Source organism: Oenanthe melanoleuca, chromosome Z (assembly GCF_029582105.1).
Source record: "Oenanthe melanoleuca isolate GR-GAL-2019-014 chromosome Z, OMel1.0, whole genome shotgun sequence".
In the NCBI taxonomy this organism is placed as follows: Eukaryota; Metazoa; Chordata; class Aves; order Passeriformes; family Muscicapidae; genus Oenanthe; species Oenanthe melanoleuca.
The window spans coordinates 8,036,869-8,056,579 of record NC_079362.1 but is presented as its reverse complement, the minus strand read 5'-3'; the positions used below and the strand labels follow the sequence as shown (position 1 = coordinate 8,056,579).

The window sequence follows — 19,711 nt, the reverse complement described above, 5'->3', positions numbered from 1 at the left end:
GACCTCTCCCAGCCTACATGACTCTCTGACTGAAAAAAGGAAAAAGGTACAAAGATGCAAAACCACTGCCCCCAAAAATGAAACAAAGAAAAGTAAAACATCCATCTTTTCCTTCCATGTTTTATGGAATCTTTAAAATGCTCCCCTAAACTCACATACAAAAAGCAAAAAATAAATGGTGAGGAAGCCTCCTTACCCAGCTACCCCATTCCATGCCCAGGCTGGTACAGACAGACCCTCAGGAGGCACCAGTGGTCCCAGTAACATGGATTGCAGGCTGCCCTGGGGTCACACTGGGCACAGTCCCACCAGAAACACAGCACACAGCTCCTACCCAGCACATGGCAGCACAGAGCCAGCCACAGAAACACAGGGCAGCTGAGATGGGAAAAGTTCTGGAGTTCACCCAGCCCAGATAACGTGGTCATCCTGGAATGTAGGTGGTGATTCATACCTAAGCTCTAGCCTGTGGAGTCAGGGGGTTTTCCCAGACCACTCCAGCCAAAGAGTGGTTTCTAGAGTTGCTCAGATGAATCCTCCATCCACAGGCTGAGAAAAACCTGCTGCCACTCTTCTGGAAGTGATCTGCATCCTATTGCCACTTTTTTCTTGTTAAGAAAACAAGAAGTCCTCTTGGATTGCATTGAGCTAAGTGCTGAAATATATTAGTGTTTAATCCTGGCAAGAGATAAGCCTGGGATTTTAGAGTAGTGACTTCTTCCCTCCTATGGAAGGCATCAGAATTCATACTGGTGGCAAAAAATTTGGTTTTGGCACTGTCCTGTCCAACTGCAGTTCCACCATCTCATGCCTAATTTCAGAAGGGACCAATAACACCTTTCATTCAACAAAACCTGCCAAAACAGTGGCTCTTAAATTCCAGTTACATCGTGGTGGCACAAACAAAATAGCATGGAGACTCAGGGAGCAGATGAGACTGAGCAGCTGAGCAGTCCTGAGGAGAACTTGGGACTTGTTGAGAGGCCAGCTGAGCACTGCATGTCAGCACAGAAGAGTAGCAAGAAACGTCTTTTGGCCTGCATTTATCCCATTCTAGCAACTGTGTTCCCTACCTGCAAAAAATGAGTATTATTCCAGGAATATGGATTGCTAAACATATCTCTGCCATCTGCATTAGCACAGATCTGTGAGCAGCTACCTCCCTGCCAGAATACACTACACCTATCATGGTGAATACATCTGCAGTAGTGAGAAGGTCAGGCTGCTCTGCCCAGGGATGGAGCTCAGCTCTGTGCTCAGCTCAGCTTCTCATCTGGGATCACCTGTGTCTGGGGCAGAGTCCAGAGCAGGTAACTAAGATGACAGACTTTGGGGATGTCTCTCCTTCTCCATCCCTCCAACTAATAAACTGACCCTGACCCTGCTCCAGCTCTCTTTTTTTCACCTTTTTGATGTGCATACAAAATGGGCAGCAAAGTCCATGGATTAGACTCTCCAGAACCATTGTCTACCAGGCTGACCACAAAAATGATGTAACACTCCAAGCTGCAGCTGCAAGTTTGAATGCAGACAGCAAGACATAAATTGTGCAAACCTGGCAGGGTCCTGGTCCCTCCCTGCACGTGAGGAAGAGCAATGGGCCAAGGCTGATAGAGATGTCCCAGCATGGAAGAACACCAGGCTGCTCTACTCGAGCATTTGCTAGGCAAAAAGCCCTCTGACAAAACTTTGCTCTTTAATGGAGTGATACAGAGCTCCCATCAGACTCCAGCCCAGCAAGTGATGCTCCTCTGGCCCTGGGGGAGGTGAGGCTGGCTGACAGGCACTCCTGGCTCTGTGAGAAAATAAACCCTGCTGCTGGACACAGCCAGGCTCATCAATCCACCCCAGCACATGACTGGAGAGCCACATAAAGATATCAGTGTAACGTGGCTTTGTCCTCTCAAAGTGACACCAACCACGCTGAAATCAGCAATTCAAAGCAGGGAAAATGCATCTGGAGGTAATTAGTAACAATCAGGCTGCTTGGAAACTGCTGACAACAGCAGCAATGTGCCAGGCCTATGTCATGGGCTGTAAATGGAGAGAGCACTTGCAGGCTGTGGCAGCACGCAGTGATAGAAGGCGTTTTTTAAACTTACTCTGTAATGTGGCACAAAAACAATGCAAAGAAATAGAGGTGTTCTCTAATCAGAGATTTTGCTGGTGATCCACAGCACAACAGAGGTGGTGGATGAAGCACAGCTGAGAGCTGTGACTGCATTTCTCCCTAGCAGCAAGTACAAGCATGAATGCCAGTGTTTGAGCAATCCTTTGATTTTCAAGATCTATCCCATATGTTTGGATCTGCCAGCTGGCTAAGAGAGAGAAATATAACGTTATTTTCTACCAATAACTGCACAGAGGATCTTTGCCATCTCAAATCTCAACATTGCTTTGCCACCCACACCACAACCTGGTAACAAGAGCAGTGAAGAGCTGTAATCATAGCTCCATTCTCAGATTTATTTCCATTAAATTATTTTATAATCTTACCAATTTAGGACTGACAACATGAAATAGACTAAGTTCTCTTCACGTATGGCAGCCCAGGCCACTCTAGAATTTTTCATAGGAAATTATTAAGCTTGAACAGCAGATGCAGCTATAGAAAGGACATAAGTGTTTGTGGCTCAAACTCCTGGTTTTCATATTTCAAGTTACTTATCCACTTTTCAGCCTTACCCATAGCCCCATTCTGTGTTGAAACACCATGCACTTGTGTTCACAGCTCTGCTCCCCACACAACCCAGAGGAGTGCCCAGTAGAAGAGATGTTTCCACAAATGCTGTTCTGGATACCACAACTCATTTGAGAGTGTTTTAAGCAGCTTTTGGTCTCATGACACTGAAGCTGTTACAAAATTATTTATAATTTGGAATGTAAACACAGAAGCGAGATCACAAGGCATTAACACCACCAAAGACAGATTTTGGACATTTGCTGGACTTTTATCCAATTAACCTCACTTTTCCAGTGGAAATCACACTGCCTAGCATGCTAAAGCATGTTGTCCCCCAAGGCTTCCAGCTTCATTCTCTGAGTCTGTTCACAGACACCACAGGACAGACTGTATGAAACAAGGAGGAGTGGCAGCACTCAAAAACAGGTGAAGGAATTAAAAGCAGTGCAACTTCCTGAATCTCAGAGAGGGCCAGAGGTACAGCTCCAGTGAGGAGCAGCTCACGTGGAAAATGCTGCCAGGGGTCTGTGAGGCTGCTCTGAGCTGGGGGGCCAAGGGCCAGGAGGAGGTTCTGGCAGGATTTCTCTCATGATTAAGGGCCTTACCACTGGTCCAGAGCTGACCCTCCTCCAGGGATTGTACCCACTGATCCTGCCCATCCCTGTATCCCCTGCCCATCCCAGCACAGAACACTAAACCACTCACTGGATTTAACCACAGCTTTAACCACAAAAAAAGCCCTGAGGAGGCAGAGTGGGGGGTGTGCTAGCAGGCATCTGTTGCACTCATATGCACTGTTGTGCAGCATTTCCCAGCTCCTGATTTCAGAGTTACCTGCCACAGATGAAAGTCCACAGCAATAAGCACCTTGTGCTTACAGGGGAAATGCAGTTAAATAAATGTGTCTCCCTTTCCTAACTTCCTGTCCCACCAAGGAAACAGGCTGGGAAAAGAGTTGTGACTGAAAGGATTACTTACATTTGGGGAGCAAATAGAGAAATCTATCTAGAGCTACAGTGAGAAATGCACCACCAAGTGTACTGTGATGGACATGCCTTGCTGATGAATCCTTCCTGTTCCTCACAACATCCCTTTCAGCTCAGGAACCCTCAGGGTAGGGAGCATGACTCAGGCATACAACATGGGCTGAAATTGTGATGGGGATTTCTGGGCACTTCCAGAGCATGACCAGCACAAAACAATTCCTACAGCTGTTGAAAAAGAAAATGAAAATGTAGCAGGCAGACAACTTCTGCAAAAAAATCTACCAAAAGGCATAGGTTTTAGAAGACTTTTGATATGCTCATGTAAATCTACATTCCATGAATGCTGTTGATAGAAAACTCTACAGCACTGTAAAATTAAAGATATAATATCCTGAAAAATGTGCTCTGTTCTAGCTGTCACTCTAACATATTTAAGACTAATGGCAGTTTTCTTTCTATAACCTGCTGTTCTTAAAGCCTGTTCCATGTTTTTGAGGAGAGCTAGTAAATTTAACATTTGGAACTTTTGCTGAAGTGCAGGTAACATCACAGGGAGAATCTCTATGAAATCCATATTTGAACTCTGCAGCATCACCTCTGTAGTAGGTTTTACTCTAGCAAATGTGATCAATCAGCTCACAACACTCTAAGGAAGCAGCAACAAGAGATGTGAGAAGTGCTTAAACCAGCATTAGAAAAGAAGTGCTGCTGATGCTCCAGCCAGAACAGCTCTTGGCTGAATCTCCTCTGGGCCAGGGGTAAATCCTGATGGGCAGTCCCTAGGAAGATGGCAGAGGCTGCAGTTAGGTCATCCCCAAAGCCTTCTTTTCTCCAGCCAATCCCATTCTCTCAGCCTTTCCTGGGAGCAGAGGTATTCCACACCTGTGGTTATTTTGGGTCCTGCCAGGACTGATCCTTGCTGAGCTGGCCTAGGGCTGGGGCAGCTCTGCAGGTGGGTCCCACCTGGCAGGGCAGAGGGGCAGAATCCCCCTCCCTGCTGCCCAGCCCAGCACAGGGGGTTCCTGGGTCCCAGCACTCGTGGCCAGGGCAGGGCCAGCACCCACAGACCCTCCAGGGCTGCTCTCAGTCTGTCTGTCCCAGCCTGGATCAGTCCTGGCAGGAGCCCCATGCAGGGCAGCATCAGCTTCTGGCCTTTTTAACCTTCATGAGATGCCCATGGACTTGCAGACCTTTCCCACCCCTCTGGATGGCCCTGTCATTCAGGGGAGTTCCTGCACTCCCAGCTGGTGTCACCTGCAATCTGCTGAAGGGATCCCCTGTCTGTGTCACTGATGGGGATTTCAGGTAACTCTGGTTCCAGCACACACTCCTGATGGACATGGACATATCTGCTCTACCTCCTTACACCCTACAAGCCACACACCCCCAGAAGTCTCTGTGCATCCATCCACCCACCCCTATCATGAGTCCAACTCTCAAACCACCCTTCAGAACCAGACAGATATTAAAAGTTTCTCCCCTCCCATTTCGAAGTACACATGTATTTATTTAACTCCCCAGTCTCTTCTGAATCCTTCTAAACTTTGACAAGAAAAGCCAAAGACTGATGCTGGGTTAGAACAGCTTTGTGACAACACTTGTTTTCAAAACTTCTCTGCTGGATGAGATTGTAAGGCTTTGAAGATACAGTAATACTTCACAAAAAAAACAGTAAAATCTTCTATTGTAGCTATAAAATGAAACATTACATCCAATCTTTGTCAAAACAGAGAGAAACCAATGAAATTTGCACCAATTAGACCTAGCAGTAACACACAGAGCTAACATTCATATGAAACACAGACCCTTAAGTTTTAAAAGCCCTCCTTTTTTCTTATTTGCACAATTAATTTGGGACACAATTTAATAATTTGCTTACCATTTGGCCGATTTCCTTGCAAGCAATGGGGTCAGTTCCAAATAAACAGGTGGTCAAAGCATTTATCAGACTCTAGCTGTTGCTTAACTCTTGTTCTACATCTGCTGTATAAATGCAGGTGATTTGGCATTCCTTCAACATACAGCCTTTGCTTTTCATTTAAATGCTCAACTTTAGTGCACAAGTACAATTCAGAAACAGTGCAAAATGAGCTTCCAAAATTCAGGCTAGTTTGAGCTGTCAGAAAAACTCCAGCCAGTCAAATATACCAGGTACATTTATGAAAAATGAGCACCAAAGTCCAAAAGCAGAGGCAAGCATTCTACTTTTCAGTGATGCAGTGGTATTCAGGATGTACTTTTGGGGTGGAGGGGCAGATCCTTTCCTGAACAAGAGGGATGGATGCTCCATCTGTCAGTTACACACAAACACAAATGATTTGCACAAGCAGCTTTCAGCAGCAGCTCCTATGAAATCACATTCCAAAAGAGACTTTTTGAGCAAATGACTCCACATCTGACACAATTCTTCCATAAAGGACCCCATCATGCAATATGAAGGCACAGACAATTCAAACTACTTATCAGTGTTTGGAAATCATTTACCTGTGACAATAGGGTAGGACTGGGGCCCAGGAACACTGGCTCCCAAATCTGCAGAAGTTGGGCTGGTTATATTGGCCTTCATGTCATCCAGTCCACCAGCTAGTGAGGCCATGGCTGAGTATTCAGTTGCCTGCAAAAAGAAACAAAAGACATTTTAGTGGCAATAAATTTACTGATCAAGAGCTTTCTTTTGCCTGTGCCGATAGAAAGTAGATGCAAGACAGAATTCAAAAATCCTTTGATCAGCCAGTGTTAAAGGCAATGCCCATTTACACTGGGCCTTTCAACAGCCAGACTGTTTGAGTGGGTCTGTACTTATCACCAGTGTTCTTGGAGAACACCAAAATAAGTTTTCTTAATAACGCCAAAGCCAAACTCAATAATATGTAACAAAACTTTCCTGAATGAGGAAAATTTTAGATTACCTGCCAAGTGCAAGCTACTTCTTGTTAGGGAAAAATGTTCATGCCTTTTAAGCTCCAAACTCTCCACATTTCTGAGATGGCACTTGAGGGGACATGCACTAACAAGAAGGTGGGAACAGGTTTTCCCATTTCCCTTTTCTTGAGAATGTTGCATTTCTTCATCATCTCACAGGGAATTGATTAATGGATGCATTTGTAGCTAACTGTTTCTAAATCCAAGTTATTTAAAAATACATCACCTGACTGTGGTAAGGACACTGTGCCATTTCGAAATAATTTCTTAATCTCATTAACTGAAAGAGGCTATGGTAAGCAAGCACAGATCCTCAGAAATCAGTGTTTGTGTCCCATAGCCCTGTTCAAATCTCTGTGAGCTACAGCATTCTATAGCCAAGGAGGCCAGTCAATGCATCTAACAGATGTATTTGCACATGGCACAAACCTTATCTTCATTTGCCCTTCTTCAATGATTTCTCATTGTCAGGATCATTCCCACAAATCTGGGAAGTTTTCTTTCAAAGTTCTCTGTTCCATGCTTCCTGCCCTTTAGGTTTGAATCCCTTATTTGTGAGATGGCACAATCCCATATCAACTGGAGATTGACTTCAAATAGAGAACTGCAATGGGAACAGGTAAGCTGAAGAGCAGCCACTGTGAGGCCAATCCCTGAGGAATTCCTGAAGATTAAATCAATGCAGAAGCCATGTAGAGATGAAGAAATACAGATGAACCCAGGATGACATGGAGGTTTTTTGGAGCAACCAAAATAAAACTCAGAAAAACTCAGAATCCCAGACTGGTTTGGATTGGAAGGTACCTTAAAGACCAACTTATTCTACAATTCAACTTATTCTTATCCCTGCCACAGCCAGGACACCTTCCACCAGACCAGGTTGTTCAATGCCCCATCCAACTAGGCCTTGAACAGTTCCAGGGATACGACATCAAATTAGTTAACCTTTTTTTTTTTTTAAGGAAACAAAAGCTGATCTGAGTGAATACATCCTGCAAGTTTCTCTGAGAGCACAGCACACAATCTGTTGCTTGCCACTAACGGAGCATTTTGGTCAGGAGTACATGCTGGTGTCTCTGTAGCTCTCACTCTAGCAGTAGTTAATTTATATGGATAATACTGACAGTTCTGTGTGTTGAATGTGTGTTTTCTGCAGACACCACTTGCACGAGGCAGGAGCACAGCCTGTCCCCTTGAGGGATCCCCCACACAAACCTCTTGCAGATGAGCATGTAAAATGCATTTACCAGGGTCCAGCTGTGGCCACCCCTGTCCTGGCCCAGCCCATGCACCAGAGGGCTCTGATTTGTCTCCTAGGATCCTACATAACCTTTGTACTAAAGTTGTTCTTAGCTCAGGCCCCCTCCAGCCCACTCTGTGCCCTCACTTTTGCCTTGCTGTCATGCACTGAGGCTTTTCTGTGTACAGCACAGCCTCAGAGACACCCACACCTCTGATCATCCCCCTGTGCACCTGGGAGAGGACAGCCCTGGGAGCCTCCTCCTCTGCACGGGGTGCTGAGCATGGCCACAGCCTTCCCCCTTCCTAGAGGTGTAATCAAAGCTCCTTCTTCTCTTTCAGCAGCACACCACAATGCATTTCTCAGCCTTCCCACACCATTCCATGTTTTCCTGAGTCTCCAACCCCCCTTTCCCCTGAGAAGGGTACATGCACATATGGAGGCACTGCTAGGTTTTTTCTTTCCCCAAAACCATAATCTGGCAAAACATCAGAGAAACAATAGCCCTGCATAGACATCCCAAGCAGCTGGTGATGCACAAGCATGGATGGGCTGGCAGCACAGCAGAGGAAAACCCTGTCCTTGTGTGCTGCTGTTTGGTAATTCTGGTATCTCTAGAAGAGCACACACAGTTCCTTTGGGAAGGATGCCTGAATTCCATGTTCCTCTATGAAAGCTAGAAAGTCTCTCTGGATCCTCTCATGGGGCACTAATCCACCATTCCCTACAGGAAGAGAGTGAATGTGGCTTCCCAATTACAAGGTGGGAGCTGCACTCCTGCAGTTTGGGAGGAAGCATTCACCTGGCAAGGGATGCCTGCCACGGGCTGGGTCACAGGAGGGGACTGAGGAATGGAGGAGCACATCCCAAACCACAAACCCAGCTGGAACCAGCCTGAGCTCTCAACTGCACTTCCCAGGCATGGGAATGCCTAACTCCACAGATTGCTTCCCTTCAGGAGCCCAAGGAGCTGACCCTGGGAGAAACAGGACCAGAGTTAAGACTTTTAACTGGAATAACCTGTCAGCATCATGCCACTGAGCCATGAGTCGCCCTCTGAGCCTGGAGGAAATGACAGTTTAGTGTCAAGCAAGCAGCTACCAGAGTGCAGCATAACCTGGCAGGGTCACAGAGAGGTGGCCTGTGCTCTCCCATGTCACTGCACCACAGTGAGCTGGGGAAGTAGGCAGTGCAGCAGCCCCAAACCATGGAATGGCACTTGCAGACTGGAGGGCTGGCAGCATCACTGTGCACAGCATAGTGCAGATGGAGAGCCCATAGCCAAGCAGCACTGTGGCAGGAATGAGCTGAAGGTGTGCAAAATGGAGATTTGGGTCCTTCCCTGCTTCTGGTCCCAGTAACTTCCTGCAGACCAGAGCTGCATGTCTTTTGCAATAGCCCAGCAACTTTTCCTGAGGTAAAAATAGCAGGATTTTAAGGGATTTTCCAGCGACTTTGCTGTGCCCAAATCCCTCCTTGGAGCCACCATCAGCTGAACAGTAGGAGCCACATGGAGAAAGTGCTGAGCAGCGCTTCCAGCACGGAGGCAGAGCCAGTGCAGGCTGGGGGCAGCTCTTCTGGCTGCTGACTGCCCTCTCCTCGTGCAGCCCCAGTGCAGGAGAGACCCCCTCACATCACACCACCTCTGCACTCACAGTTACACCAGGAAGCAGGTCAGGGCCAGCACTGGGCTGGCACAGGGGCAGTGATCAGCATTGCCTGGGGGCAGGAAAGGAAACACTGCTGCCAGCAGCAAGGTGCTGGAGGGAGCTGATGCTCAGCACAGGCATCCTCTGGCCCCAAGGAAGGGAACACCAGAGGGCATGGCAGGTGAGCCTTCACCCTAAAACCAGGCCAAGGGTACTGCCACAGCTCTCCTCACCCCAAGGAGGGGCCAGGAACCCCCTGAAAAAGCAAAAAATCCTCTCTGACACTGTGGGCTCACAGTGCTGGGTGTTGAACCACTCATGGGACACAGTGGTTTCCCTCTTCCCATTCCCCCCAGGCAGATCTCTTCTCTTCAGGCACCCCATCTGGAGATGAAAGCGAACCCAAGGGGTCTGAAGTGCCCATGGAGCATCCCTCACCCCATGGCCCCTCTGGGACCCTCCTGCTGACCCTTCCCAAGAGCTTCTCCAGCTGATTGGGGTGGGAGCAGCAGAAGGGTCTCAGGCTGGGCTCCTGCACTGGTGAGCTGGCACGCTGCTGGTGCTAAGCAGCCTGGAGTGGCCGTGGTGGCCAGGGGTCCCTCCTGAAGCCGCAGGAAGCCTGGCCTCTGCTCGTGGGTGAAAAGCAAGGGACGGGTGTCGATGACCCTGGAAATTACCTGGAACATGACTGCCTGCGGCTGAGCCACGCACTGCCTCATCAGCATGGAGCACCACTGCCATAGCATGGGGGAGAGAAAACAGACACGTGAGACCACCAACATATAAGAGACTAAGAAGGACAAACTGAAAGGAGGGGCACGACCAAGTCTCGTGTTCTCCCCTCCCTGTGCTACCCTGCTCTGGCAGACAGGAGCCAGGGGCAGGGGCTGCAGTGCTGAGAGGAGTCATCTCTGTGCACCTGTTAGAGCAGCAGGGTCTGCACAGTCCCTCCCCATCAGACTTCTCTACAAAGTGCAGATGGGAAGATTTCTGCTCTGAGTGAAGATTCGAATCCACCTCCATTATGAAAGCTTTATTTCTAACCATTAACCCCCTTGGAGTGGTGGATGTGCTAGGCAGATGGAAAGAAAGAGGGTGCAGGAGGGTTTAATAACTGTTTTCAGACCTGCTGCACTGGAGCAAAGCAGAGAGGCCGAGCACAACCAGCTTCACCCTGTACTTTTCCTGGTGAAGACGCCTGAGTGAAACACACCGAAAAGTCAACCCACCCTACGTGCACAGAAATTGTCTTTGAGTTTACCTGGGATCTTATCCTAAAGTGTCAGGAGAAGATGGACCCACAGCAGAGACCAAGGCTGCTCCAGGGAGCTGGTCCTTGGGTGCCAATGGGGGATCTCAGAGGCTGGAACGAGCCCTGCAGCAGTGCTGGGACCCAGGGGGTGTGAGACAAATGCACCCCTTTCTGCCCCATCCCTTCTGTGGGGCACAGACCCCACTGCGCTGCTGGAGAGGCTGCACCAGGCAAAGGCAGACAAGAGCTGTCTGCTGCACAGGGCAAATGCCATTAAAATGAGCCAGCTGCGGTCCACTGGGACTTGCACATGTTGCTTTTTGCATCTGCTGTATTTTCCAAATCAGAGCACCAGGCAGGCACGAAATAACACCTTCTGTGTTCTCCTGCCACTGGCACAGCTGCCCCCAGGCCCGTGATGCAGCTCAGGATGCAGCAGCAACAGCAGCTCAACAGGAGCTCAGACCATCACTGCAAGGTGCCAGCTTGGGGCTTGGCCTGCCTCCTCGCTGACCATGGGCTCTGCCTTCCTTCCTGAAGTGCATCAAGAGCCTTCATTGCCAAAAAAATAAAACAAAACAAAACAAAATTTAAAAAAACACAACAACAACAACAAAAAACCAACATTAAGGTCCCTGAAAGGCACAGTGCTCTCTCCCAGATCACATCCACCACACCCCCTGCTCACTCCTGATGGCAGCAGCAAGCCAGACCTCATACCAAATATTTCCAAGTTATCACATCTTAATTTTTTAAAATTAATTAATGAATTGAGGCAAAAGTGGCACACGCCAGGCAGGCTGTCCACAGAAACCTGTACCTCAGCCTGACAAAGGGAAAAAATTTGTAACATTAGATATGGTTCGAAGAGTTTAATCCAAAGCAGCTCTAATTAATCTCCCCAGGCTTTCAGAAACCCAGCGCTGCTTGCAGCTGCACAGGCACCACTGCTGCTCTGCCTGGGATTTCATGGGAATGGCAAACCCAGCCTCATGCCCCCCTCCCCAGCCACCCACAGTACGGGTGGGAAAGGCTCCTGAAACCTATACATCAAAGTCTCACCACTGCTGCTTGCCAGCCACCACCCATTGAATAATTTACATGATATTCCCTGCACTGGCCACTGCTGACAACAAAACGAATCCTACTTTGGAGCAAATGTTATTTACACACCTAATTGGGGCCAAACCCTAGATTCTCTTTGTTTTCAGCCACATTGGGCTCACTGCTGTCTCACAGAATGTGGAAGTTTGATTTCAGTGGTACAACCTTTTTCCCTCAGTTTAAACTGAGTGTTTCTGAACCTCCCTTTCACAATACGTATTTGTTTATAAAAAGTTAACAGCTGTGCTTCATTGTAGCCCAAATCCAATTAGGATTGTACACATCCCTAGACATTCCTTTGAAGGCAGTGAGAATTAGCTCGTGCACCCTGCCATGAACACATTTACCCTCATACTTCAAAATAACTGACCTGTTTTTGACCCAATCTTCACATTATCTGCATATGGGAAACGATATACTACATTTTACATTTCCACAGTGCAATTCATAAGTGGGTGCAGCTATTCTCAGATTTTCCAAAGGGACGCCCAAATCCAATCTAAATGCCTAGAATTTACCTGTTGTTTTTCTTTTATACATATAAATAGCTGCATTTCCATTCACTCTTTGTTTCTCATTTTCATTTTGTTCTAATATCTGCATGTAAATGTCTGAAAATAGCATCTGTAATTGAAGATTATGAAGTATAGCCAGCTCCTGACAGGCTGCTAAGGAAGATGGATTATCCTCATTTTTCTGTAAATTTTGTCAATTTTGGAATTCATAAGCTATCAACACTGATCAAAATGTGACTGCACAGCTGTGTCAAAGCGGACGGCACGGCTCCGAGAGGACAGCTCTCCCTAGCCTCTCACCAGGGGCACACACTGCAGGAATCCTTCCTGGCTGCCTGCAGCACCTACATCCCAATCACACTGCCCCCTCCACCCCTGAAAAAAAATATAAAAATCAAATAAATAAGTAAATTGAAAGTACGCAAATTCTCTGGTGCGCCAATTCAGATCACAAAGCACAATTTATTGCATGTTCTCTCTTTTTATTTATCCCTAAGTAGTAAACACGATTTCCATTCAGGGGGTTCGTTATGTTCCACTCCTACCAGACAATCACGGCACACTTGAGGCAATTGTTTAGCCTCTTCCTCTCAATTTTCCCATTACTGGGAGTAAGTACTGTTGGGACTCTTTAATAGCCCGACTGCAGCCCATATCAATAACAGATGAGGTTTAATCGTCCAACACAAAAATTATTTAGGCTCAGTAAGGACATTCAATGTCATTTGCATAATGGCATTTCTATCCTGAGCACCTAACCCATCGTGCACAAACAAGACCCTGGGACCATAAATAATAATAAATCATGACGTCCATGCTCCTCTTGCTGTAATAGGAGCCTCTCTGTGTAGAAATTATTTCAGCAGGAAAGGGGCACTATAATTTTAAAGACATGTGGCATTGCACAGGCCGGTAAATCACAGCCGTGCTGTGATGCATGTCATGCATGCACACGTGCCAGGAGGCTGCCAGAGCGAGCAGCAAAACCCATGGAGCAGCAGCACGGAGCTGCCCAGGCTGCCTGCTGGATGTGTTTTTAATATTGTTTCTTAGTCAGAGGTAGCAGGCTGAACAAAAGCAGTGCCTGGGCATGTCAGCCTGCCAAATCCATGCTGGGCAGTCCCTCATGCCTGCTGTCCCTGCATCTCTGATGGGAGGAGAGCAGAGACCTGCAGGTGCTCAGATGGGTGCTTTCCAAGCAAGCCCTTCGTGGGCCATTGCAGTCCCCAAAGCCCAGCAGGGGCAGAAGTGGCCAGTGGACCCTCTCAGGATCAGGAATCACTGAGGATGAAAAGCCTTCTAAGATCAATGAGTCCAACAGTTAACTAACACTGCCAAGGCCACCACTAAACCATGTCCTCAGGAGCCATAAACTCCCTTTGGTTTCAAAAAGAAGCCTCCACTGAAAACCATGTAAGGCCAGCTCAAGAGTGGTAAATGTACACAATGAGCTGAGGTGGCTTTCCAGATTTCAGACTCACCTTGCCCCTACCAAGCACCTGGATGAACAGAAACATCAACACCACCACAGCAGCAGAGCCAACCTCTGTTTCCACCAGGATTTGCTAGTTTCAACATCACATATTTGTCCTCAACAGCTCTGGCATCTCTCTGTATAATACAAACGTTGCTGCGTCTCCTGCAGGACACAAAACCATGGGATGACTCACCCAAGGCTCCATCCACCTCATCAGCCCTGCCCAGTCCTGCACAGGCTCTTCCCTCTGTCTCCACGCCAGAGCTCCCTGTTCAGTTTACTGAGAAGCTCCAAAACAGGTTTTAGAGGAGCCTGCTCCCACTTCCAGTGTTGCAACTCCAGTGCCTGTAACTGCCACAGCCCCCTCCAATTCCTTCTCTCCAGTCCTACCCTCTCCAGCCCTCCTCCTCCTCCCAGGGCAGCCCTCTCCTGCTTTCCCACAGACTTACATGGGGCATTTCTCCTCTCCTTGCCTGCCCTCACCCCAGCACCAACCCAATTCTCTCAGCAGCCTCCACCATCCTATGTGCAATGCTAAATACCAGTCACCTAATCACAGCAAAGCACAAGACACACAACTGGAATAAAGCGTGGCATGGCCCACCCTCGTGGAAAAGCCGTTTACTTTTTATAAACCTAGCACAAAATTTAGGTTTTTATGCCTCTAATTGCTACAAGATATTGTTAAAATATGCTGTTTCTCAGGGCAGGAACTGGACACTTCCCCTCTCACCACTAGCAATTTCAGCCAGAGAAGGGAAAAGGTACAATCCTCCAACGTGGAGGTGTCTCCTCTGCTTCCACTGAAGCACTAAGCATGACAGCAGAGAAGAAAACACAACCTCAGCACAGCCAAGTATTTCCTTATGGAGAAATAGGAATCAGAAATGTGAATGCACACTCAGAAGGTGTAAGGCTGGCACCAATATTGCCAGATCTCCAATCCATCTCACCAACGGCTCCTCACACTCGAGGAGTCTTGTGCAAATTTTCAAGAGCAGTTGGTATTTATGTAATGCTTTCACATTAACTACCCAAAGGTGCTCCACAAACGCCATCTGGGAATCCTCATGGCATTTTTGTATCATATTAAACATTGTGTACAATACACTGGTCACAAAATGGTGTGATTACCAAAGCAGCAGATTACCAGGGTCCAAGCCTCACCGGTAGCCAAAAGCCCCTGCAGTCACTGCACCTACAAACAAGGGCACCTAAACTTTACCCAGGGGAAAGCCAACACAGAAAGCTGCAGAGCTTGCTGTTTTGTGGCACATTGCAAAGTCCAAGCTGAACAAATCCACGTCAACCCATCAGCTCCTGTATTTCAAAGCCAAACACCAAGTGACACACTTTCTTAATTTTTCAAAAAACTTTTGTTTTTCCTGTTGGTGACTCTGGTGATCCTGTGGAGGTCAGGAGCCTTCTGCCTTCTGTTTTTGGGGGGAAACTTTCCCCACAATGCTGAATTCCATATCATTCCCCAATATGGAACTGATCTTATTAAAAATATTTTTAAAAACTCAAAAATATACTTTAGGAAACACATTAAAAAACACCCCCATAATTTTCCAAAACTTTTCTTTCATTTCCTCACCTGTACATGAACTAAAATGGTAAAGCACCACAATATTGCAGGCCAGTTTTCATTGCAGCATGTTAAGCCAGAAATCTTAATAAAGGCCTTTTCCAATCTAAATGATTGTATGGTTCTGTGCCAGGATAGGTAGGAAATACAGGAAAAGTTAGGATATTAGGAAAAAAAGTATTATGGAAAGGTTTGTAAATCATTGGAACAGGCTGTCCAAGGAAGTAGTGAAGTCACCAACCGTGGAAGTGTTCAAAAAACGTGGATTTGGGTGAGGACTTGCTTTAATGATGAATATGGTGGTGGTGCTGGGCTGACAGTTGGATTTGATACTAAAGGTCTTTCCCATCCTTAACATTTCCGTGACTCTGTGAGTGCAAATGTTGTTTTCAGAAGCATTATGCAGCACTTTCTGATTACATGTCCTTGGAGGCATGGGATTAGAGAGGCAGCAGGAACTGAACAAACTCTCTGCAGTGACAGCAGGCAAAGTGACTGGCTGGGATATCTTAACCAGAGTGTTCTGTCCTGAAAACAAAAAGTGTCAGGATGGCTGCTAGGAATGAGGAGTGGGGGAGATGCTCCTTGCCCTTCATGCTTTCTGCAGCAATGTCTCACACAAATGGAGCCCTGGGCAAGGGAACATCAGGGGAGTGATGCAGTGCTTGCTTCGATGTGACATTCAGAAAGGATGAATAGGTACAGAAACCCACTCATCTTGAGGGGTAAATCCTAACCTGTTTTTCCCCTTGACTAATTATCTGAGGGCCACTGACAACCAAATCTGACCAGCAGCAGGCCCAGAGTGTGAAGGCTCCAGGACAAGGTGCTGGAGAGTGGGGCAGAGCAGCACTCCCCACCTTAGGAACAGACATGCTGTCTGCCCTACCATGGGGCAGGAAAATGGGCTCCTCACCCTCACAAATAGACCTAAGAACACCAGAAATTGTCTGCATATTGGTATAAAAAATTAATCAAAACAGAGACAAGCTGACAAGTCAGGTACCTATAGGGTGCTGTTTCCAAGTGTCATCTGTTTGATGACACATAGAGCATGTGGCTGCTGGATGCCCCACTATCATGATAGGCTTCCAGTGACAGACCCTCTATGCAGAAAAAACATCAAAGACAGGTTTTAGAGAAACATTTCAGTTTTTATCAGAACACTTTCTATTGGAAAGGCAGGTTCAGCCAGGCACACTGGTGTAATAATCACTATTCTGCTGCTAAAACTGCAGAACATGCCTGGACACCACACATGCAGTGGAGCACCACAAGCAAACAGCATCAGGCAGACAGAAGGGATCCCACCACCAGCATTACTTGAGCACCTCTTCCACCTCAAAAGCTACTCCAGTTCTTATGCCAGAGAGGTATTTCAGGTTACATTTTCAAAATTTCCTCTTCAGTCACAAGAACCAGAGAAGAACCACCTGAACAAAAATAGACACAGGGGATGTGCAATCAACAAAATCTCCCACTGTTACCACGCCTCACAGTTTGACAATGCCTGAGAGTCATTCATCAGGTATATAATGACATAATTATGACAATTTCTTGTGTAATATCATTCAATGTGTTACTTAATCCTGTGTTTCAATTATTTAGAGAGGTCCTAATGACCAGTGAAATACTCAAAGCCTAACAGAGCATCTGACAAGTGCAGTTCTTCTGCCTGGCTTCACTCCATAGCTCCTATTCCAGTGATGCACTCATCACCTCCAGGACCTCATTCTCCCTCAGCCCTTTGTACCTGACTTATCTGGACTGACTCAGACCTGAGGCCAGCCCTAAGCCTGAAGGCGGTTTTGTAGGAGAAACCCTTGCCTCTCCAGTGTTGCCTTTATTTAATTCCATTTTTAGGGTGAGAGAAGCAGAGTGTAGGATCATGCCCCTACATGTTAATCTACTTTCTTAATGCAGGAGTTCTCTCCTTTCAGGTTTTGGGGGCTTGTTAGTTAGTTAGTTAGTTTGTTTGTTTCTAAAATTCTGCTGCAAAAAACATTTAAGCAGTCATTATTCATATGAGCAGAGAGGAATTTTGAATCAGTCCCTTTTGTCTGGAAGTGGCTTAATGCCACAATTGCTTTTGGTCATCATTCAGACAGTGGTGTAAGTTGTTTTGTTCAACCTCATACTAAAAAAAAAAAGGCAACCCAAAGCTATAGCATATATATATATATATATAGAAAACCCAGGCTCTGCACTGAGCAAGTTTCTCATACTCCTTGGTGCTCTTATAGATAGGCAATATGATGATTGGCTCTTGCAATTAGGCAATGGATACTGCGTGTAGGTTAAAAGTAGTTTTATTGATGTCTAATTATGTTACTGCAGTTTGTTGTTTAGATGTCCCCTGTTCTCCTCACAGTCCCCTTTCCTCCTCTGTGTTGTCACTGCTGGACAGCCTGGGTTGTCCCAGGCACGTGGGGAGAAGGCTTGTGCTGTGCCCCTTGCCTGGGCAGGCGGGAATTAGGGGAGGCTGGTGGCTAGTGGGGCGCAGCCTGACAACACCTGACCTGCAATCAAGTTGCAAGAAAGGAATCTCCACCAATGCATGGCGAAGAAGACAGACTTTGAGAGGGGCCAGGGGTGTCTGATGTCTGTCCATTTGGAGCACGTTGCGGGTCATGCGCTCCCAGTGCACTTGTGGGAATCCAGGATGTTCCCCTGGCTCCCCTGGACGCCTCCAGACCCGGGCGGGGGGCTCAGAGGCTTTGGCACAGTGCCCAAGACCCCTGTGGGTTCGATTTCAGTCCCTGGGAAAAATTACCATCATTACAGGAAGAATACAAGTCACAAAAAATAAGTAGAGCATAAATTAGACTGTTAGAAGGTAGAAAAGTGAATTTATAAAATTGTTTATAATAAGAAACCCAGAGCCAAGATGGAGGAATTTGGGCATGGTATGTCTTTCTTTCTTCTTCTCCATGGCATACATATTTTGGGTTAGGATGGCACTTCTTGATTGGTTTGGGAGACAGCTGGACAGTGCAATGTACGTGTCATGTATTGGAAAGTAATTGCAAACATCATGTACGTAATTTATAGTATAAAAGATAAGACCTGCCCAGAGGGCAGGCAGTGTGCCTCCAACTGACCTAGACAGACTTCTGTAGGTCAGGGAAAGAATTCCTTAGATAAGAAAGAATAAACAACCTTGGAAACCTCAGAAAACAGCCTCTGACTCTTCCTTCAGTGCTCGAGCTGGAAAACAATAACTCTAAAACCACCAAATACTCTGTGGTGAGTGATCTCAGACTTAAAGAGACGTCACCGATCACATGCACTCTCCTTTTTCCTTGTTCAGTCCTTTTGTTGTACTTTGTTAAGGTTTAGTAAACCTTTGAAATTTTAAAACTGAGCGTCGTTTCTCACAGCGCTGCATGCCAAGCAGGAATCCATCTCATCCTATACACTGGGTGAACCAGGGCTGCTCTGCCACACTAATGACACTTTTCATTGCAGCCACACAAAGGTTTTCCTTAAACACATCATAACTGAATAAAGTGGCTGAGCAGCAAGGTAGTGGCACGACCTGGGATGGAAGTTTCAGAGATTACTCAAACAGGGCCAGCTATGGAGCCAGGCCATGCAGCTCAGGAGTTCATCTAGGTGGGTCTTGAAAATCACCACAGACAGAGACTGCACATCTTCAGACCCTGCATCACTTCATGCCCCTGTCTGTCATGTTCCCACTTGTACCCCCATGAAGAGTTTCATTTCCTTCTGAGATGTTTTAGCATATAAAGATCTTCAAGAGAGCACACTCCCATCTTTGTCAATTGTAAGATGATAGGCAGATTTAGAGAAAGCCCACAGAATGACTGCAAAACCACAGTGATTTCCAAACTAAAACTGGAAAATGTGTTTGAAACTTGTCAAAGCCAGTGGGATCCAGACATTTACTGAGGACTAAGTAGTGATATCTTGTTCCATTCTTCAAATGCTGGTGCAAGCCCTTCAGCTTAAATATAATCTGAACGGGCCAGGCACTAGTTAAATCAACAGGCAAGTGTGTTCACTCTCAGAGTTGTCCTTGCTTCTCTCATAAGGCCTCAACATAGACATAAGGAGGTTGGCCAGTTTTGACATAACTGACCAGCTAGTGGTGCTACATGACATTGTCTGATATGGGTGAAGGACCTTGTTCATCTCTCTAAACAAAAAAAAGAAAGAAACTATTTATTGTGAAACACACAATAAACAGAGAGATGCAATTACTCAATGCCAGTTCCCAAATTTCAAAGAAATGTGAACTCTTCTGTCCAGATAAGAAATAGGGAAAGCTTTTC

At 46.6% G+C, this 19,711-nt stretch overlaps 1 protein-coding gene across 2 annotated transcripts in view; it reads right to left on the bottom strand.

The window, feature by feature from the left end:
* PAX5 (paired box 5) overlaps positions 1–19,711 on the bottom strand; it is a 131,561-nt gene that overhangs the window by 54,939 nt on the left and 56,911 nt on the right. The window contains exons 7-8 of one of the 2 annotated variants that reach the window (XM_056513029.1): positions 10,158–10,214; positions 6,154–6,283 (exon numbers count right to left, since the gene is read on the bottom strand). In XM_056513029.1, coding sequence (XP_056369004.1) covers positions 6,154–6,283; positions 10,158–10,214 — 187 coding nt within the window. The remainder of the gene's footprint in view (positions 1–6,153; positions 6,284–10,157; positions 10,215–19,711) is intronic. The other variant, XM_056513030.1, reaches the window with a different exon arrangement.